Genomic DNA, 19,621 nt, shown 5'->3' on the forward strand with positions numbered 1-19,621 from the left:
GCTGGATGGGGGAGCTGGCTTTAAGGAGAGCACTGAAAGACCCGTTTGAGGCCTACTCTCCATTCCCCAGGCCTGGCCTGGCCTTTTGTTTATCCCAGACCTAAATTAATGTCTTTATTTACCAGAAATCCGAAGGGCTCAGGTTCCCAGTGTGGAGGGGGCGGGTGAGGGAGAGGAACGGCATGAAGGAGCCTTGGCCAAAGACGAGGGGAGAGCCCGACCCCCGAAAAAGGGGGCTAAAAGAGATTCAGTTGGGAGCCATTCACTGCTAAGACTCCTGTCAGCATTGACATAAATTTCCACTGGTGTTGGCATTTACGCATTTGGCATTTCCATATGTATAGAGTTGCCTGGACTAATTATGCTAATCATCCCCTCTGTTGGCCGCTGTGAAAAATGCCCACATTAAGCACTCCACTGCCTGCTAATGTGACTTAATGTGCGGTTGAAACATACATTCATCCCCCTCTGAATGGCGAAATTTTTCCACATTGCTGCCTTCATTCAGGCAAGAAATGAATTTTTTGAACTCAGACCACTTTTCCAAGCCAGGGGGGATGGATCAGAGAATAACACTCTCTCCTTCTCTCTCCACTTTCTGTTCCCCACTCACAGCTCTTGCTAATAAAATAAAAAATAAAATCTCTAGGGCTGGGTCAGACACCCTTCTTCACATATCATTTAAAAATGGAATCTCCATATGTACAACCAGATCAGCGAGGTGGGGAGACCCCATCTTTATCTAGAAGCATCCGTCCTCTCACTCTTCTCTTGTCCACCCCCCCCCCCTCAACAAAAGGAGCTCTCTCCTCCCCCAACCCTTCAATTCTTTGGGAAACTGAAACAGCCTGAGTGGCAACTCTAGCAAGTTTGAGCTAGTCTGAGAAAAGAAAGATCCTTTCAAAGCCGGCCATGGTCACAGTAGAAGATGCCTCTTAGAGCAAATGTCAAAGCAGAGGCAGAAAACAAAGCAGATTTAGAGGATAATGGCCAACGCTCTCCCACTCTTTCTCTCTCTTTTAGAGGATAGAGAGGCTGAAGGGTATCCTCAAATACACTATTTTTAAAATAGTAGTTACAACACTTTCTATTCTGCAGGTATTATTTACTACTTGCCTGTGCAATCACATGTGCAACCCTCACAGCAGTTATTAGCAATCACAATAAATACTATGAAGCATATGAGAATTGTTCAATGATTTTTTTCTTCTTCAAGTGTGGTTATAAACAACTGCATTTAGTTAACTCCAGTGTTACTTTGCTACTGGCATTTACTACCAATGGAAATTGGTAATGACTTGGTGACAAAGAAAAAGAACAAAACTAATGGCATTTCCCTCTTTGTTGGACTTTATCCTAGTTTGTCATCATTGTTCCTACCTGCACTGATAGTAGCATTTTTCCACTGTGGCCCATAGACAATTGCTTTTTCATTTGTGTGGTGTTGTTTTTAAAACGTATCTATGGATTCTGCCCAGCTTAAAACCTCTTTTCTTTATTGTGCCAAAGTTTATGTGTTGAATCCTGTCAAATGCCAGCCAAAGAAAAGACAAGAGAAGGGGCAAGGTGACTATGGAAGAACCTAGGAAATAGGTTGGCTTAAGACTAGACTGATCATTACCTAAGACTTCCACAACAGGAGGTTTATTTAATATATAGCAAGTGTGGGAGAATCATCACTTCTACAGAAGGAAGAGAAACACATAGAATATTAACCAAATCTAAACTATCAAAGGACATACAAGCAGACATCTCTGTAAAAAAAACAAACTACAAGAAATACAGTTTCTTTCTTGGAAACAATGAGGAATTGTCTATAAAATTTTGGAGGGTATGAGGGAAAGATGCTGGGACACACTCAGTGCAGAATAGTGCAGAAACTGTGTGCCCCTGTGGCAGCCTGATGGACTTCTTTATGGAGGAAATTTGATAGGCCTTAAGTTTATACCCAGACTCCCTGAATTACCTAGCTTCTCCTATCGTTGTTGGATTCACATACTTCCCCTGCATCACAACATTCTGGAGTTTGCTTTTCCACTTTAAATAGTCCAGTTTACTTTCACACTGTCTATGTGAGATTATAAATTCTTTTTTGTAGATTCCTTAATTCTGCTGCCAGCCTCCTTTGCCTCTAAGGAATGCAAATGTCCAACAATATGGGAAGCACACTTGTTCACGTCACCCATCTCCCCCATGGCTCTCATCCTTCCTGAAGTTGTCCTCTCACTCTTATCAGCACCAAGGCCACTTCAGAGGCTTCTGCTAGCCACTAGGCCACCCACCTCTGCTGGCCACCCAAGAACATTACGTACATATATACACTGAAGCCCCCTTGGCCTCTGCACTCAGCTGCCTTGGGGGCTTGTTTATTTGCTCTTGTGAGCGAGGTATGCAGGCCCCACATCCACAGTTTATTTATCTGTTCAGAAGGAGAGTTCAGAGTAGAAAAGCCTCATTGAATATATACTGGGCCTTCTAGTATTTCTCACATGGCCTGCCTTCATGGGGTTCATCTCCAGTCTCAAACACCCTGAGGTCTGACCTGATTTAAAGGCTGCTTCACCTCTCCCATCTGCAGGAATATCAGGCTAAGTTTGTAAAAGTGTCAGGCGTCAGCTCTCTCAGACTAGATAGACTCAGAACCCCAGCACTCTTTAAAGGAACCATTCTTTGCTATCATTTCAAATGGGCAGTTTAGACATCTTTCACTAGGCATCAGATACAGATAAGCCAATGGTGCATGATTGTTATACTGAGCTGAAGTCCCTAAATGAGGCTAGGTTCCCCAGTCATTCTGAGCTAAATGTCCAGTTTGTGTACCCTACAAGCATCCAAACTACAGAATCTCCCTCCTTTACAAGTTACCTCTAGTCATATATATTTAGATGTTCACTCCCTCAAAACACTACTGAGAACTGAGCTGCATCTGGCATCAAAGTATTCTCCCAGGTTATAAAGTAGAAATTCAATCACGCCACTCCACAAATTACACTCCAGGAGTTGGCTTCACTAAATCCTGTGCTAATTAATTAATTCCTTTTTAAATATTGACATTATCCTATCCCAAGATATAGGCCAGTACAGTGAAATAATTTCATTTTCTCCAGCATGAAGGCATCTTACAACACTTTATCCTGGAAAATGTCACTACTGTCCACTCTGGGTGTTCTGACTCATTCAAGATATAGAAACACGTTCAAGGTCAATTTTGACTGCCAGCTCAGAACAGCAACTGGGCTCACCACCAAGTCTCTTGAACAGTGCCTTCCAGATCTCTGCATACTGGTCTTATCACCTCAGCATGCTGCCTGCAGTCTGTCCAGCAAGGGTGTCTATCCATTGCCCCAGCAGTAATCCATCAAACTCTTCATTTCTTCCGAATCCTTGCAAGTTCCAGTATGGGTGGGCAAAAATCCTTCATCGGTTTTTCTTGCCTCCCCACACTCTCAGGAATTCAAAGATAAAAACATTTCCTCTGGCAGAACAGCCATTCAGTAGCAGCAACCTTTAAAAAGGCCCTGCAGCCACATAGCTACACCAAAATGTTCTGGTTAAAGATTAAACCTGCCTTTCTTTGAGGTCACCCTTAGCCTATAAATCAACCATGACCTTTTGCCTCTCCAATGCTGGTTTGTTTTCAAGCCCCAAGCTCTAGGGTTTAATTCCCACTCAGCAGTCTACCCTGGTCATAACAATGCCAACAGGCAAGTACCTTTATAGAGGTTTACCTATAAGTGCCTACAGTCAGTTCCTGTTGACATCAGCTCTTGGTATTTTCCCATCCACTGCATTTTTTATTTTTTATTTTTAAGCTGTGAACCGCCCTGAGATCTACGGATGAAAGGCGGTATACAAATTTAATAGATAATAATAACTGGTTGAGATGACTGGTGTCAACACTGTTGTAGAACAGATCACACAGTGAGACACCTGATCCTTAGTCAAGGTGGGTAACCTTGCTGTTTTCAATTGAGCTTAATTCAAGGCTTTCAGCTGCTATTGCACAGAAGGGGACCCAGAAACTGGAGAGAAATGCACACTTGCCATATAAACTGTTGCATGGTGTAGATGTGGGATATATTCGTGCATTTTACACCAAATTGTTTACAGACTTCAACGCTCCTCCTTTATCTCAACATTTCCAAAAATAAGATGCCAATTCTAACAAGACTTGGTGGATATTCATGGAATAGATCTTTCTTAGTTCCTCACAGTCCTCTGAGGTCACTTTGTACATAGGAAACAAAGCCAATTTCTTAAACATGAGCATTTACAGTAAGAGTGGAATTAAGGAAAAGGCATACAGTATATGCCCAAACTGTGAGAGAGGAGCTCAGTTTTTCACTGCTAAAGACAAATGCCAATACAAGGAACAAGCAGAGCCTGCTGTTATGATGGACCTGGGATGACACACTGCCATCCCATCAATACCCAGCAGGTCCCTTGTCTCCTCTCCTCTCCTCATCTAAACTAAACAACAGCGTGAAGTCAGAGTGCATCTGTGGATACAACACAGTTCCATGGACAGAATCTACCAACCACATCATATAACCCCCAAATGGGATATCAGTAGGGCAAAAAGCTCATTCACCAATATCAAATTGTTTGATCAATTCCCACAGTGTTTCCATTTACCTGCCTCAGTAAAATTCAACACCATTCATAAATAAGGGTCAAGTGGTTCAATTCAATTTGGCAGTTCTTTAAACTCATGTATCTATACTCCTCCCTACTCTCTCTCTTGTGGACAACACACACCAAGAGAGAACTTTCTAAGGGCCAAACATACTGGTCACAGAAGCATATTCCTTCTTTTAAACATGTTTTCTCCTGCTATCTCTCATGTTGTTTGGTGCTGATGAGAGTTATATTCCCAAATATCTGGAGGTCACCATGTTGGCAAAGGCTGATCCACAACAGCATTGCAAACGGAAGAAGTTGGTAGAAGGAGTAGTTTAGGGAGGACGATTGGGCTGGAAGGAGAGACAGCCATGGTTACACTAATGCCTAGAATGATACCCCATCTGTTTTAAGGAATCAGATGTTCTGTTGTTTTCCACTATACACAAGGTCAGGGTGCTTCACCCTGCGCGCACACACTCTGGCCCACACACTCTGCATGACAGCTTCATGTTTTGAGCACAAATACACTCAACCATCTTTTCCAGGGTGATTGAAGTGTACCACAGTGCAAAAAGTGTGAGAAGCTACCACAGATATTTGTTCATAGAACAGTGGTGAGTATGGGGACTGCGACCTTCAAACAAGAGTCAATGGTCACTTCCTTCAAATTATGTGTTTCTGGATTTGTCTAATTTAAGTTAGTGAAAAGCACCACTGGTAGAAAGAGCATCTATACTATACTATCATTATGCAAAGAAGCTTTCTCCAGAGGCATTTGTACAGGGCTATGCACAAATCAGATCAATCAAATGTGGCAAAGGGCATGGCATGAACAAAACTCAGTCATGGAGCAACTGCCATATTGCAGAATGGCTAGGCCTGTGGATAATTCGCAGTTAGATTCAGCTGGTTTTTCACTATCAATGCTGCATGTTGCTTGTCACGGATGCAAGGGAAGCTAAGGAATTTCTGGTCTAGGAATCCAAATCTTGACAGCAAACCTTTTCTGATCCAAATGGCCCACAACAGAGGATAAGGGGGATGCAGTACAGTTCAAAGCACAGCTTCACAGAAGTATCCTCAGAGCGCCATGGGGTTCCAATGAAAGGAGCCTGCGTCACAGCAAACAAGTAATCACAGCAACATTTTACACACTGGAACTATCCACAACAGGAGATCTACAGCTGTGAACTTTTTCCACTTCTACTTGTATGCCAACTCTTCCCAGCCAGCTTTTTTGCCACACACCAAGCAGCCAACCGAAAGACAATATTGCAAAGCCCCACTTGGCAAATGCCAGCCAGCTGAGAGGATAAACTGTGATTCAAGGAAATGCAAGTGATAAATCAGAATATCGCTTTTTTACACTGTTTGTTACAGTACCTAGTTCTAACATGCATAATTTAAAGTAAAATAGTATCACTGAGCATTTTTTAATCTCAAAATGAAGATATATCCAAATATAAATTTGTAGCAAAACAAAACGTCCAACCAAAGAGCTCCACAAAGTTTAGTGCTCTTTTCAGTGCAACGTCCCCAAAACCTAGATCATGTGTGCCCTCTGCTTTATGTAGCTTACAAGCCATCACTCCAACTATGGGACAGCCAACAGATTTTTTTCTTTTTTCTTTTAAAGCTGAGCAAATGTCAGCATCAAAAGCAATAAATAAGTACAAGCCCAACCGTGCAGGTTCTCAGGGGATGTTCTTGATTTGGGCTGAGATGGGCTGGTTACAAAAAGGGGATTTCCCTTCTTTAAATGTTTAACAGCTGCAGGTCTTGATGGATCTCCTTTTTGCTACAAGCCTCTGGAAGGCAGAAGCAAGGAGAGAAGGGGAGGGGGCAGAAGGCTAAGGTTGAGGCATTTTTCCCTTTCCAGTCCCCCTTCAGTGTGTGAAACAGGTGGGTAAACTTTACTGGCATTCATGTGAGTGTGGGTTTTATTTAAAAGGGAGTGGGAGGGTGGAAGAGTGAAGTTGCTTCTATTGTTGAACAAAATCCAAGAGTAGTTTAGGACCACACATGGAGCTGGGGTTGTGCAGGGGGAGGAGGTGTGGAGCGCCAAAGATCGCTGACAGTCATCACAGAGAAACATCTGCTCTTGGAAAGCTCCCAGGCTGCTTGCAATTTTTTTTGTTTAAAAAAAGAATAAAAATAAAATAAAAATCCTAGGGTGTGAAAACTCAGCGCAACCTGGTGTTGGAAAAGAGAGGAGACTGCAATAAGCAGGGGATGGAAAGCAAGGAGCAAACCCCAGGCACTGCCACATGGATTGACGGCAGTGCCGAGAATGGAGGGGGCAGCATAGCATGCTGAACTTATTAATAACAAAGGCATCATTTTTATCAAATGTTTCCAGTAGGAAATTAGGATTTGCTCCTGGTGACCCCTTTTGCTTTCGGCTATTTGCATTCAACCCAATTCCATTCTCAGCTGGCAGGCAAGTGTAACCCAAGTTAAACTTCAACTGACAGCTCTGCTGTAGACAGTAATTATCCTCTCCTTCAGCACCACCCTCAGAAAGGTAATTTAGGATTTTAATGTCAATAATGCAATGCAGCAAGCAGGGCCCGGTGGCAAGAAAAGCCATATTATCTGAGATGGGGGAAATAATTTAATTGCACTTGTCTATGTGGGGGCATGTATTTGCACCGATAGGGATCTGGACTGCACACACGGCATGGCGAACACAGGCACACACATGCAGAGCAGCATAGGAAGGTTTATGCACACTCGCACACACTCTTGCGGAACAAGTTCAAGGTAGAAATCTCTCTCTATAACACCACAACCACACCAAACCCTTTGGGTTACGGGACAGGTCTGTCTCCCAATATTTCTGGTGTATAAATCATTGTTTCTCATAGACTGAGACCAATATAACCAAACAAGATTGAATCCAAAAAAAGGGAAGAAAATTCCATGCCTGGACAGGAAATCAGTGAGGATCACCACAACACCTTTCTTTCTGGAAGGTGGTCTGAAGGTATAGGATGAGTGATATTCTATTGCTGAAGCAAAACAGGTTAAGCACTGTATAGTGCTTGGATGGGAGACTGCCTGGAAACCACATGTAAGGAAACCACTCTGAGCAAGTAAGAGGAAGAATGGGCTGCAAGGCAGGGTGTCATAAATGTGATACATCCCATTACTGAGACCTCCAAGAACAGAACTGCCAGGTGCCTATAAATCCAAACCATAATCGTTGGCACAATCTTCAATTATTCAAAAGCACTTAAGGCAACCCTACATTCTCCAGTTTTATACCATGTCACCCCACAAGTCTACATGTAAATTTAGGGCATGGAAAGTGTCTGTCCCATCATTCAGTATTCACAAACAGTGCTCATTACCATCATGGAGAATAGTATTTAACCAACATTCAAAAGAATTCTGATTTGGGCTCTAAAAATCAGAGAACTGGCTTAAAAACCACTGGCACAACCCACTGAAAACATTTCTGGAGGAAGCCCCTTCAACTTGAATGGAGTTGCACAAGGGCACTCACACATTATCATCCAGCTCTTATTCATATCAATGGGGCTTGCACAGAAGAAGTTCCCAGCATGATTGTTCCCTGTGCAATTATCTTTTTAAATAAAAGAGCTTCTTGTTTTCATCACTTTGCCAGCTGGTCTTGGAGGCTTTCTAGCCTGTTTGAAAAGTCACATAATTCAAGCTTTTCTCAAGGCTTACAAACTCTTCTTCAATTATCGAAAAAGTTAAAATGGGGAAACAGGGTTTTATTGCAAGACTTGAGGTTTTAAGAGTTCCTCAAACTGGAATACATTTTTATATCCAAGAAAGTGCTCTCTATCCCCCTGTTACTTGGTAGCTTCCCCCAAGATGCCAATTCCAAGAAACTGTGTGCAAATCTGGATTTACACACATGTGTGGAGCTTAGAGAGGGGCCCCTTTGCTAACAACTCCCTTTAAAAGGCTCTTCTAGGCCTTTTGGTTCCACTATGTTTGACAACTGCTCCACCATCACCCAACAATGTCCTAAAGCGCTATGCAGCCCTCCCAGTATTCGCACACACTCACAAAATGGAACTTACCTTCCACCCAGAGTTGCTCAATATCCGTTTCTATGGAGGCTACTCGCAGCCCTACAGCCAGCGTCCCAAAGACCAGCAGCCCCACAAAAAGTACTTTGCCACAGTGACGATGGATCCAACAGCCCAGTGTAAACAGCAGGGCCTGGAACTGGGCCCGCAGCCACAGCGGGGCTTTCTGGCCCACAGCCTTACCCTGGGGAGAGAAATGGAGAGTTAGCCAAGACACTGTTGCTACAGGGAACAGCAACATCCTGCCCCAGGGTAGCTGGCACTGGGGTTAAAGCAGACCTCAAGCCTTTGGGAGCAAGCATTTCAGCAAGAACCTTGCCACATATTATTTGTGGGGGCATATATGTGCACGCCTGCCTGTCCCTGCAGCGCTTCCATCTGCTCGGAACTTGTGAAGGCCAGTGCCCATATCCTCCCAGTCTGCAGAAAGATGAACTCCTGAGTGACAGCTGTAGATGTGGGTGAGTCCCCTACTCAGGGTGGAGAAACAGGCCACTGGGAAGCTCCTGCCACCATCCATGTGTTATGTCTGTGAGGTTGCTGAGCAGGAATCTCCCTCCTCTGTTCCTCAGCGGTGGTCTGCTTCCCTTCCCCAGTTCCAGATACACTCCTCACCTTCAGAGCAACCCAGCAGCTGAAGTGCCCTGTTAGAATGGAGCCCTGCAAAAGGCAACCCGGTATGTTAAGGAGTCCTACCACAGTCTAGTTTCCAGCTCTGGGGAGAGCAGATGTCCGCTGCACCCTTTCCTCAGGTGCGTCCTTCTGACCTGTCAAGTTTCCTTGCTTTCCCTTGCGGGAGACTCCCCCATTGTCTCCCTTCCTCTCCTTCCACCGATTCAGCGACTCAAGTCTACCCGCCTCCCTTGCTCGCTCCTGAGCGAAACGCTCCACGCAGACCCATCCCCGAGCCGCCGTCTCCCCTCGCAGATCCGATCCGGGGCTGGCCTCTCCCTCGCGTCCCTCCTGGACGGCTCCCCGGCGTCTCCCCTTTCCATAAACAAACTCCAGGGGCCACGGCGCGGGCTCGCTCTGGAGCGCGCCGGCCAAAGCCTGCCCCCTTCCTTCATTCCCTGGCCCCAAAGAAGCCGAAAGCTTCGAAGAGGACCCCCTTTCTCAGCCCCCCCGGGCCCAGAAGAGCCGATCCCTCGCCTTTTTGTCCCCTTCCTTGCAGCTGCTTGCGCGCCTCTCTCCCGGGTGGACGGGGTCGCCCCAACTTTACTTCTCGTCCCCCCCCCCACCCGTGGGAAAGCGCCTTCGCCCCATTCCCTTACCTTGGAGATCTGTTTGAGGGCAAAGGCAGCGTGGCAGTAGCTGGGTCTCCGGAGAAGATCCGAGTTGGCAGTTGCCGCCGCCGCCGTGGCCGCCGCCGCGTAAGACGGCGGGAGTTCTCCCCGGAAGCCCCCGGCCCCCGGGACCGGCCGATCCGAAGCCATGCTCCAGGGTCGAGCGAGGACGGTGCTGGCGGGAGGCGCAGGGGCGCAGGCGGCTTCCCGGGAGCGGTAATCCAGAGGGGAGAAGCGCGGGGTCGGAGGCTTCAGAGGAGTGGCTGCTGCGGGGATCCCATGTGGACATTATGGGGGCGAATCCGAGGCCATCCAAGCGCGCCCCATGCGCCCTCGGCGCCTCCCAGCGTGGCCCCTTCGACGCGCGGCAGCAGACGGCGATCGAAAGCTCACACAGCCCCCGAAAGGAGAGGCGCCCTGGTGCCCGGCGGTGCAGTGCGCCTCGGATCGCGTCCCACCAACATTTGGAACAAACAGTCTCCTTCGAGATCCTGAAAAGAGGAGCGGGGGGAGGAAGGTTTGGTTTGATGGGAAAGTGCCCCGGTTCCCATTGGCCGAGGAAGAGGCAAATTACTCCGCAAACATCTCCTATTATTAGCTGCTAAGCAACAGCTCACCAAAGTGGAGAGAGAAGAGACCACCCAGGCAGCGCCCTCCCCCGCCTCCCTCCTCCCCGCCTCAAATCAATGAGGGCAGAGGGAGGGAGAGACTTGCCTTCAACACAGGAATTCTGCTCCACAGATTTTCAAATGCTGCCCGTTGCCCCCTCCCAGCTGCCCCCCTCCCAAATCCAAACCAGCTCCTTTATTTATTATTGCAAGCGGACGCAGCGATGTAGTGGGACAGCTGCAAACTTTGCGGGCGGCGGGGGGGGGGGGACACACAGGGTGGACTCTCCAGGATTTTGGGGAGAAAAGGGTAAAAACTTTGGGGTTTGCTGTTTTGGTTTTTTAAAAGGCAGGTGGAGAGGACTGATTTATTGAAAAAGCTTAAATAGGTATAAACAGTGGGAGAAGCCAAAGTGGCACTATCACCTTCATCAAGGGGGGGGGGGGGGAGAGACACAACACAACACAACTTTTCTTATCCTGTGATGGCTTTGTAATGACTTTTTGAGCTGTGTGTGTGTGATCTAACATGCACACACATGTACGCACAACCTTTCCCTCACCAGGACTTGTAAAGCACACAGGGGCAAAAGGCCTTTGAACATGTACAGAGTGCTGTAGTCCCCGTCCCTTGCACTGATAAACCCTGATTATTCTGCACACTCCATGGACAGAGGGAATGCCTTCCATGTGAGCAGGCATGAGTATGAAACTTCCAAACAAAACAGAGCCTCAACACCTGTCGCTTAGAAATTAAGCCAAATCACATGGCATAGATTCTTGAACTCAATACATTTGTATCTTGAACAGATACAAATCCAAGAAAACAAATTTATCAAATCTTTAAACAACACAAACCAAGGAACTCTTGCTTCAGAAGCATGCAGGGTTCCTAAAGGGGCAAAATAATAATAATAATAATAATAATAATAATAGTCAACATCAGAAACAAAACTGTATTTCCATAAAAATGGAATAACTAATTATTTTGGCCATATGGATGGGCCAAAATATGAGCCAGGGTCCTCCAGACCTTCAAATTATAACCTATTTTCAATGGTTTAGGGATCATATAATCCCATATCTAGAAGTATATACTTAAGTCATATAGAATTGCACTGCCAGTCTTGGAAACGGGGGAGGAATAATCTCTGAACATGTGCAAAGTACTCATCATTGAGTAATAATCACTAGCCTTCATACGCCTTGGAGCAGTGACAACTTTATCCAGTTTTTTTGGGAGCGGGGAGGGGGGTTGAGGGAAGGATGGGTTTCTCGTCTGTGTGACATCCAGGCAGGCCTGAAACCCAAGAATTTCATTTTGGAAATTTACTGACAAACTTTCCTTTGACCAAACCCACAAGAAAGCCAGGAAACACAAAGCCAGCTGCAAAGTCAGTGCCTCACTTTCCACCACTAAGAAACTACAACCAGGCTGGTGGTCCACAAAGGGGCAGGATTGTACCACCCCCTACATCATACTCAGAACCTCATACATTTTTTTCCTAAAGTAACCTTGAAATACTCTTCTCTGACACAGAAAAAAAGTGACAGGTTTCAATTAGCAGGTGATGAGCTCCCATTAGGTCTGTTTTCTCTCAGCCCTGTAAGATGCCCATTATACCTTCCTTTGCCAGAGAAGGAGGCAGCAGCAAAATTAACAGAAAACCAATGAACAACCTGGATTCTAGCTGCAGAACTTGGACTGGAAGAAAACAGACCCACTATGTGGGAGGGACTAATCTGGCTCGGAGATGGCAGCCTGAGTAATCATGTGACTCACTCTGGGCTGAAGTGAAGGCCTGTACACATGACACATGTACACATGCAGTGAGGTCATTGCATTTCACTGCATTTCCCACCATGTTTGCACATTGTTGTACTCATGAACATAGTCTGATGCATATCTAAGTCGCCCGTTGTATATCTCCACTGGTAGACAGAGACAGGGTGGGACTTTTCTTACCCAATGAGCAAGTCTCAATTTTGATTGAAGCTGGTTTGGAGGAAAATGCATCAAAACGTATGTATACACAATTTCCAAAACCAGTGGCAGGAGTGTACTGGATGCAAAGTAAATGGGAGTGTGCATTAATATGGAGAACCAATACCAAAGCCAGTAGCGTTTAATTGCACTTCTCCATCCTCCTTTGATGGAGGCACAATCACTGCTGTTCCCATATTAGGAAACAATAGATTGCTCCTTTGATGAATATTTGGGAATGTAAATTTTACAGAAGAACTTGGGTGGTAAGGAAGAAGAAACGTATTACATATTGGAGACCGTTTATCTGGTTTTTTGTGTTAGGGTTTATGCATGTGTAGTACAGCATGAATGCATGTACATGCTATGTTTTGAAATAAATGTGAGTATTACGTAGTGGCTTTTTGGGGACGTATGTATGGAACTGGACACTGACAAAATTATAAAAGTGAAACATTTTATTTCTTCTGAAGTGATCAAGTGGGAACTAGAGAAGATTTCAAACTAGATAGACAGATGTTTAAAAAAATCCTATTGGGGGCTTCCTTGGATGGTCAGCCAGACCTGAAACAACACCCACTACCTTTAAAATCCAGTAATCTTCTTCACAGTGTTCTACTCTCTCCCTCACCCTCATCCCTACCCTGCCCTGTGTTCCTACCAACAACCAGGGTGAGGAAAATGCATTATTGACATAACTCTGTCTTTACTATTATCTGTGATAGATGGTTTCATGTTTTTGCTGGGGGGAAAGTTTGTGGAATCCACAATATTTGATTCCGGAACAATTGCCTACCTTCAGCATCCCCCCAAAGTGGCCTTTTATCACTATATCCCCCTCTGCTCACCCTTTTCTTCACCAAGATCATACATACTCTGAAACATCAGAAAATAAGCAAAAATTACAATAGGATTTAAAAGTTTCTGAAAGGCCTCAGTCCCCATTAGCACAGTATTGCTCCTGATCCTTCCTCAGAGGCAATGGGATGCTGACATATTTAAGGCAGTCGAGGTAATGAGAACAAGCCCTCCGCATAACATCCCACAGATTCTGTCTGTCTCTGTGTGCACAGCACCAGCTGAAGGATGACTCTTTCCCACCCACCCGCCCCCACTATATCCTGAAATGCAACTTCCTTACAACTACTAGCTTGCTTGGGTCCCAGTCAGCAATGTAAGTGAGGGCCCTGGTTTTTCCCATCTAAGAGCAATTCATCTGTCATCTACTGGCTAGTTGCCTATTTGGTATTACTGTTTAACTCTGGGGCTCCTGGGCTTCTTTCACAAAAGCCTAAAAACAAACCTCCACCGCCTATCCCCTTTTTTGAAACACACATCACCCACAGGAAACGATGAGCCTCCGAGGATGACGGTCTTTGCAGAAATATGGCAGTGGCCAATTTTGCTCTGTGCTGTTGGCCATGCATCCTGGCTTTCTCTCTGGTGGTGCAGCTAGCGCAGGTGTGGGAAACCTTTGGCCCTCCAGATGTTGCTGAACCACAACTCCCATCAGTCCCAACAAGCCTCATCAGTGGCCAGGAACGATGAGAGTTGTAGTTCAGTAACATCTGGGAGGTCAAAGGTTCACAACACCAGAGCTAGTGTCAAAACCCACAGCTCTAGGGATCTCCAAGATGACAACCTAGAGAGAAGCAGATGTTGTGAACACTGGCAAACAGGCCTGGCACTTAGCACCTGGGCCAGTCTGGGGATGCCAGGTCTCATAGACTGATGCTGGTCACTGTTTTGGCATAGTGAGGTAGAGAAAGAGAAAGAGAAACATTAGTTGTGTGCTTCACTATTTAGGGAATATGCATGGCCATCTAAAGGGGGTCCGCATAAGACCATTAAGTCCTGGGTCTAAAAGTAACTGGCTGCATTCACTGTTTCCATTCTACAGGGACAGCAGCTGGTGCTGCAGCAGGAGGAAGTGTCAGATCTTACATTAAGCACTTGCAAGAATAGTTTGCCCACAAACAATGGTCCTGAACAGCATTACTTTTCCCTACATAAGGCGGCATGTAAAGTCTAATTCATGGGCAGTAATGATTTTCTTCTTGAATATTGCTATCCCTTTTGGTGTCTGCTCCCCTTCTGGGGCAGTGAATCCCATAGGATCGATCTGGTCTTCCTTCACCTCTCCACTCTAGTGGTTGGCCCTTTTTTAACAAAAGGGATGGGAACTGTTGACCCTCCAGATATTTTTGGATTCTCACCAGCCCCAAACAGCACAGCCAATGGTCAGGGATGATGAGTACTGGAGTCCAACAATATCAGGAGAACCACAGGTTCCTAATCCTTGCCAGACTGTTAAACAGTGGAGAGCAGTACCACTTGTCCTGCTTCCCTTCCCTTCCCTTTGATGAGTGTGTATACAGAATAGTATCATGCCATCTTATTGTCTTCTTTTCAGAAGCTGCAGGCTCATACCAGTTCTTTTTGTAAGTCTTTACAGCTTCCGTTTCTGAGCACACAACTTCCCCTATCCCTTATACAGCTTCACAACCATCATTTGGTCTCAATATTCAGGGGGGTTTCATTTCTCTCACCAGCAAAGGCCTGGCTTGGAGAAGGCCTTTCCTCTCACTTCATGATCCCAGTTCTGCTTTATCTGAATTAATGTTCACTGGACATCAGTGGTGGCTGGAACCCATCAGACCTGGTGGGACTGCTAGATGCCTTCTGCAATGTGATGAAAAAAATATGTGAAACTCTGTGATGAAAGCTACCACTTGCATATCTAACGTTAAACACTAATCCTAGAGAGGACTATAATAACTGCAACAGCTTCATGGCTCCACTAACTCAGTTGGTCAATGAGAAGGACCCAGAACACAAAAAGGAGCGAGAACCCCCCTAGTGGACAATGGTGGGATAAGCTGCCACAGAATGTAAATTTTGTGTTATTCTCCCTCCCTCCCCTTGCATAAATTAGTGGCAAATTACCAAGGGAAGTCTGTACTGCACAGGCACTGAAAGTTTTCAGAATATGATATGCTGATAAATTCTGACAATGAGAAGGAATGAGCTGAAATTGATAAATGCTGAGATTTCAGAGAATAGCTCTATATTTTCAGAGGGGTACCTGTGTTAATCTGCTGCTGCAAAAACGAAAAAGCATTGTAGCACCTTAAAGACTAAAGGCTTGTCCACACTTCCTCTGGTTCAACTGTTCCCCCTCACCCCCACCCCTGGGGAAACTGCTCTTTAGTGCTCAATTGAAGCAAATGTCAATTTGGGTTTTCCCTAGACAGCCACTTGTTCCAATCTTTCGCCAAAGAGCGAGTTTTCCCTTGGAAAGGGGTGGGGCAAGGGGGAAAACCATTTGGACCTGTGCCTAGAAAGCCTGGGTCAAGCAGAAAACCACCCAGACCCATGCTTTCTAGGCACAACACAAATGGAAGTGTGGGCGAGCCCTAACACATCCCATCAACTACAGCCAAGCCCTGTAATACAGCTGCACCTCTTCTGACCCACTGGACGGAGATGCACAATTCCAGCCATTTATTACATTGCAATATCTACCAAATGAAGTGAAATGGTATCTATGAATAATATGCTACAGGAGAACACCATTGGCACCCAACTTGGTAAAAATCACTGTAAGCTATAATCAAGGATTACCAGCAGCCCAATGAAAACCAACATTCTGGGTTAGGACATCATCAGCATGCCACGCATCAGCCTGGGTCACCACATGCTTGAGGTGGTAGATGATTTTTTATCTCCCTGGGCTTTACCACAAGCAGCAGCTTCACCACCAATGCTGAGCTGGACAAGCATATTGGGAAGGCAGCTACGGCAATGGCTCGCTTCTCCAAAAAGGTATGGGAGACTGTGATGCTAATGACCAATACCAAGATGAAGGTCTACCAGGCATGAGTGTTGAGCATATTGCTTTATGGAAGTGAGTCGTGGGCAAGTTACACCTGCCAGGAGTGACGCCTCAATGCCTTCCGTATGCACTGCATCAGGAAGATTTTGCACATCACATGGAAGGACAGAGTCTCAAACAGAGATGTGCTCTCTCAAGCCCACATTCCCAGCATGTTTGCACTTCCATGGACATGACCAACCAGCCCTTGTCATTGTGAGTCCTTGTTTGCCTCTGTATGTGGGCACTGTAATCGACACAATCTCTGATGGGATGTTTTGAGTGTGTCTGTTCCTCCACCCTCCACTGTTTTTTAATTGAACATGTTTTCCCTCTCCTCTCCCATGCCTGTATTAGATTTGGTTGTGACTCCAACCCGTTTAAAAGAAGTATGGGCACTTTTAATAAAAGTTCGCACCTGCAGTAAGGCCCATTGTGTTGAATGTGACTCACTCCCAGGTAAGTGTGTATGTATGGAATTGCAAACTTAGGCTTACTGGTGAGGAAGCCCCATTAGACACTGTGAGATTTATGCCCACTTAAGTATACACACACTGTAAAGACACAGTCCTGCACCTATAGAAGTAAAAACTCCTGCTGACTCTAACGAAGGAGGCTTGTAGCACCATATACTTTGGGGCTACAATAATATGTACACTTACCTGAGACATACTTCTGAGTTAAAATGTGTAGAATAGTGCTGCATTGGCTACAGGCTTGAAAAAACAAAGCTCACCAACTATCAGACCCTTCCTTCCTTCCTTCCAACATCTACAGGAGAAAGGTACCCTATCCCATCACTATTGCACCCTAGATTGCACAATCTTTGCATTCTACCATTAGACCAGTGTTTCCCAACCTTTTTCTAATTGTGGTCCCCATGGGCGTAGCCAAGGGGGGGGCAGAGGGCAGCTGTGCCCCACAAATAAGTAAAAATCAATACAAATCTGAAGTTCTGCCCCCCCAACAAAAGCCTGCCCCCCCAACAAAAATCCTGGCTATCCATGCCCCCCTCCTACTGGTCGAAAGGTATCTATTTAAATGTTTTGTTTATAATTTTTATAATTTATACAAAATACAATTACATAAAATGATAAGAATATAATGAAATATTGTTGAAGCAGAAAAACAGAGACTAATGGAGCTGGAAGGGACCCCAAGGGTCATGTTTCTAGCCCAACCCCCTGCAATGTAGGAAACTCAGCTAAAGCATCCGTGACAGATGGCCAGCCAACCTCTGCTTAGAAACCTCCAAGGAAGGAGAGTCCAGAACCTACCGAGGCAGATCCATCTTCCATGTATTATAAAAAATAAACAACACTTATTTGACCCCAGTTATTTGACACAGAGGGGGAAACCTACAGATACAGTCCAAAAGGTATGTAGGAAGTTCTGTATATATGGGTTTTTTTAAGAAAAGCAAGTGGTCTTCACTGACCTGGTGCAAAAAGATATTGTCATGCGGAGGAGCCCTGGCTGCCTAGATAAAACACTATAGTCTCACACACCCTTACCTATGAGTAAGGCCCACTGAACACAGTGTGGCTTTCTTTTGAGTAGACTCTTACTTGTTTACTAGATGCAAGTCAGCAGCACCAGATGACCCTGCTTGGCTAGGTGCTGGGGTGGATTGCACCCTACACATTGCAGAGTCAGGCCCAGGCTGCTACTGGGCCCAGCACTGGCGGCAGCAACAAGCAGCTCACCCAGCCCTACCCACTGCCACCCCACCAGTGCACTTACCTGACCTGGGGGTTCTGGATCGCGGGCTCTGCTGGTCAAAAAGGGAGCCTCAGTGATCATCCTCTCCCACTGGAAACAAACCAGGACTGCTCCCAGGTGGCAAAAAGGAGTGCTAGGCCCTGGTGGGCTACCCCCTTACCCGCTTGTGATTGGCCAAGCAGATAGCCATCCAATCAGAATTTCCCCCCTTCACTTCTCACTTCCCTCAGTGGTCCCCAAGCCTTGTGTTGTGGGCCCCTCATTTACAAGATTTTAACCTGTAGCTCCCTTGGAATATTCGGGGGGAGGGGGATATAGTCCCCGGTTGGGAAACAATGTGTTAGATAACTACAGTGGTACCTCGGGTTAAGTACTTAATTCGTTCCGGAGGTCTGTACTTAACCTGAAACTGTTCTTAACCTGAAGCACCTCTTTAGCTAATGGGGCCTCCTGCTGCCGCCACGCTGCCGGAGCACGATTTCTGTTCTCATCCTGAAGCAAGGTTCTCAACCTGAAGCACTATATCTGGGTTAGCGGAGTCTGTAACCTGAAGCGTATGTAACCCGAGGTACCACTGTACTTGAGTAATATGTGACAAAAGTTCAGATCTGGAAAATGCTGGAGAGCTCCCAGGGCAATGCATAGTTAGAGGGCGTCTGGACAACATTTTGAATGAAGCAGAAGTGTCACCAAGGGAAGTGGTGCCCTGACAAGCTCAGCCTATAGGTGGTTCACAGATCACAAAGGCCTGGTTTCTCTCCCCACCCACCCACCTTAGTATTTGGTTGGGTTGGTTGGGAATGGCTTGCCCAGCATCATACTTACCGGTATGTGAAATCCAGACCCTGAGAGGGCTCCTGTATCTTTAAGAGTTGCAAAGAAGGGGACACTCCACTATATGCATAAGAGCAGCTTCCTGTTATCACTGCAGCACTGTGAAGAGAAAAGGTGCAGTGGATTAAAGTACTTCTTACATTCTTCTTTTAGAATCCTAAAGGAGCCCACTCAGTGCTCAGGCCTGGCAAACCTAGCAGGTGTTAATGCTACAGTAGGAAGATTCCCCCCTCCCCATCATAGGCCCTAGAGGAACCTGCCATAGAGGGCAGAGCTTTTGTACCTTTAGGATTTATGCAGGGAAGGTAGAAATGCAACTTGCCCCCACTAATATTAAGCCATATATGAGGTGCAGGTTTAAAATTCAGCAGAAGCAGCAAGAAAAACAGTAGCCAATTGCAAGTTAACGAAATACTGCTGAACTAAGGAAATGTGAAAAAAAGAACAATTTCAAGGTGAGCAATAAATAATAGCTTACATAAACATAACCCCCAAAAAGCACATTTAGAACTCAGTTTCAGTGGGGGCTTGTATCTCCCATATCATGCATTAAGTGGGACTTGGTTCTTCTGTGTCTGCATGCTGCTGGGAGAACTTCTATTAATGTAGATGGTCTAGAGATGCAT

The 19,621-nt window shown here is 45.7% G+C and overlaps 1 protein-coding gene across 2 annotated transcripts in view; it reads right to left on the reverse strand.

Moving 5' to 3' along the window:
• PTCH2 (patched 2) overlaps positions 1 to 19,621 on the reverse strand; it is a 79,880-nt gene that overhangs the window by 42,505 nt on the left and 17,754 nt on the right. For both annotated transcript variants that reach the window (XM_081009342.1, XM_081009341.1), the window contains exons 4-7: positions 18,987 to 19,094; positions 15,115 to 15,247; positions 9,962 to 10,464; positions 8,682 to 8,874 (exon numbers count right to left, since the gene is read on the reverse strand). In XM_081009342.1, coding sequence (XP_080865468.1) covers positions 8,682 to 8,874; positions 9,962 to 10,123 — 355 coding nt within the window. In that variant the 5' untranslated portion in view covers positions 10,124 to 10,464; positions 15,115 to 15,247; positions 18,987 to 19,094. The remainder of the gene's footprint in view (positions 1 to 8,681; positions 8,875 to 9,961; positions 10,465 to 15,114; positions 15,248 to 18,986; positions 19,095 to 19,621) is intronic.

The sequence above is a fragment of the Podarcis pityusensis genome (genome assembly GCF_964106645.2).
Source record: "Podarcis pityusensis genome assembly, chromosome: 6".
Classification (NCBI taxonomy): domain Eukaryota; kingdom Metazoa; phylum Chordata; class Lepidosauria; order Squamata; family Lacertidae; genus Podarcis; species Podarcis pityusensis.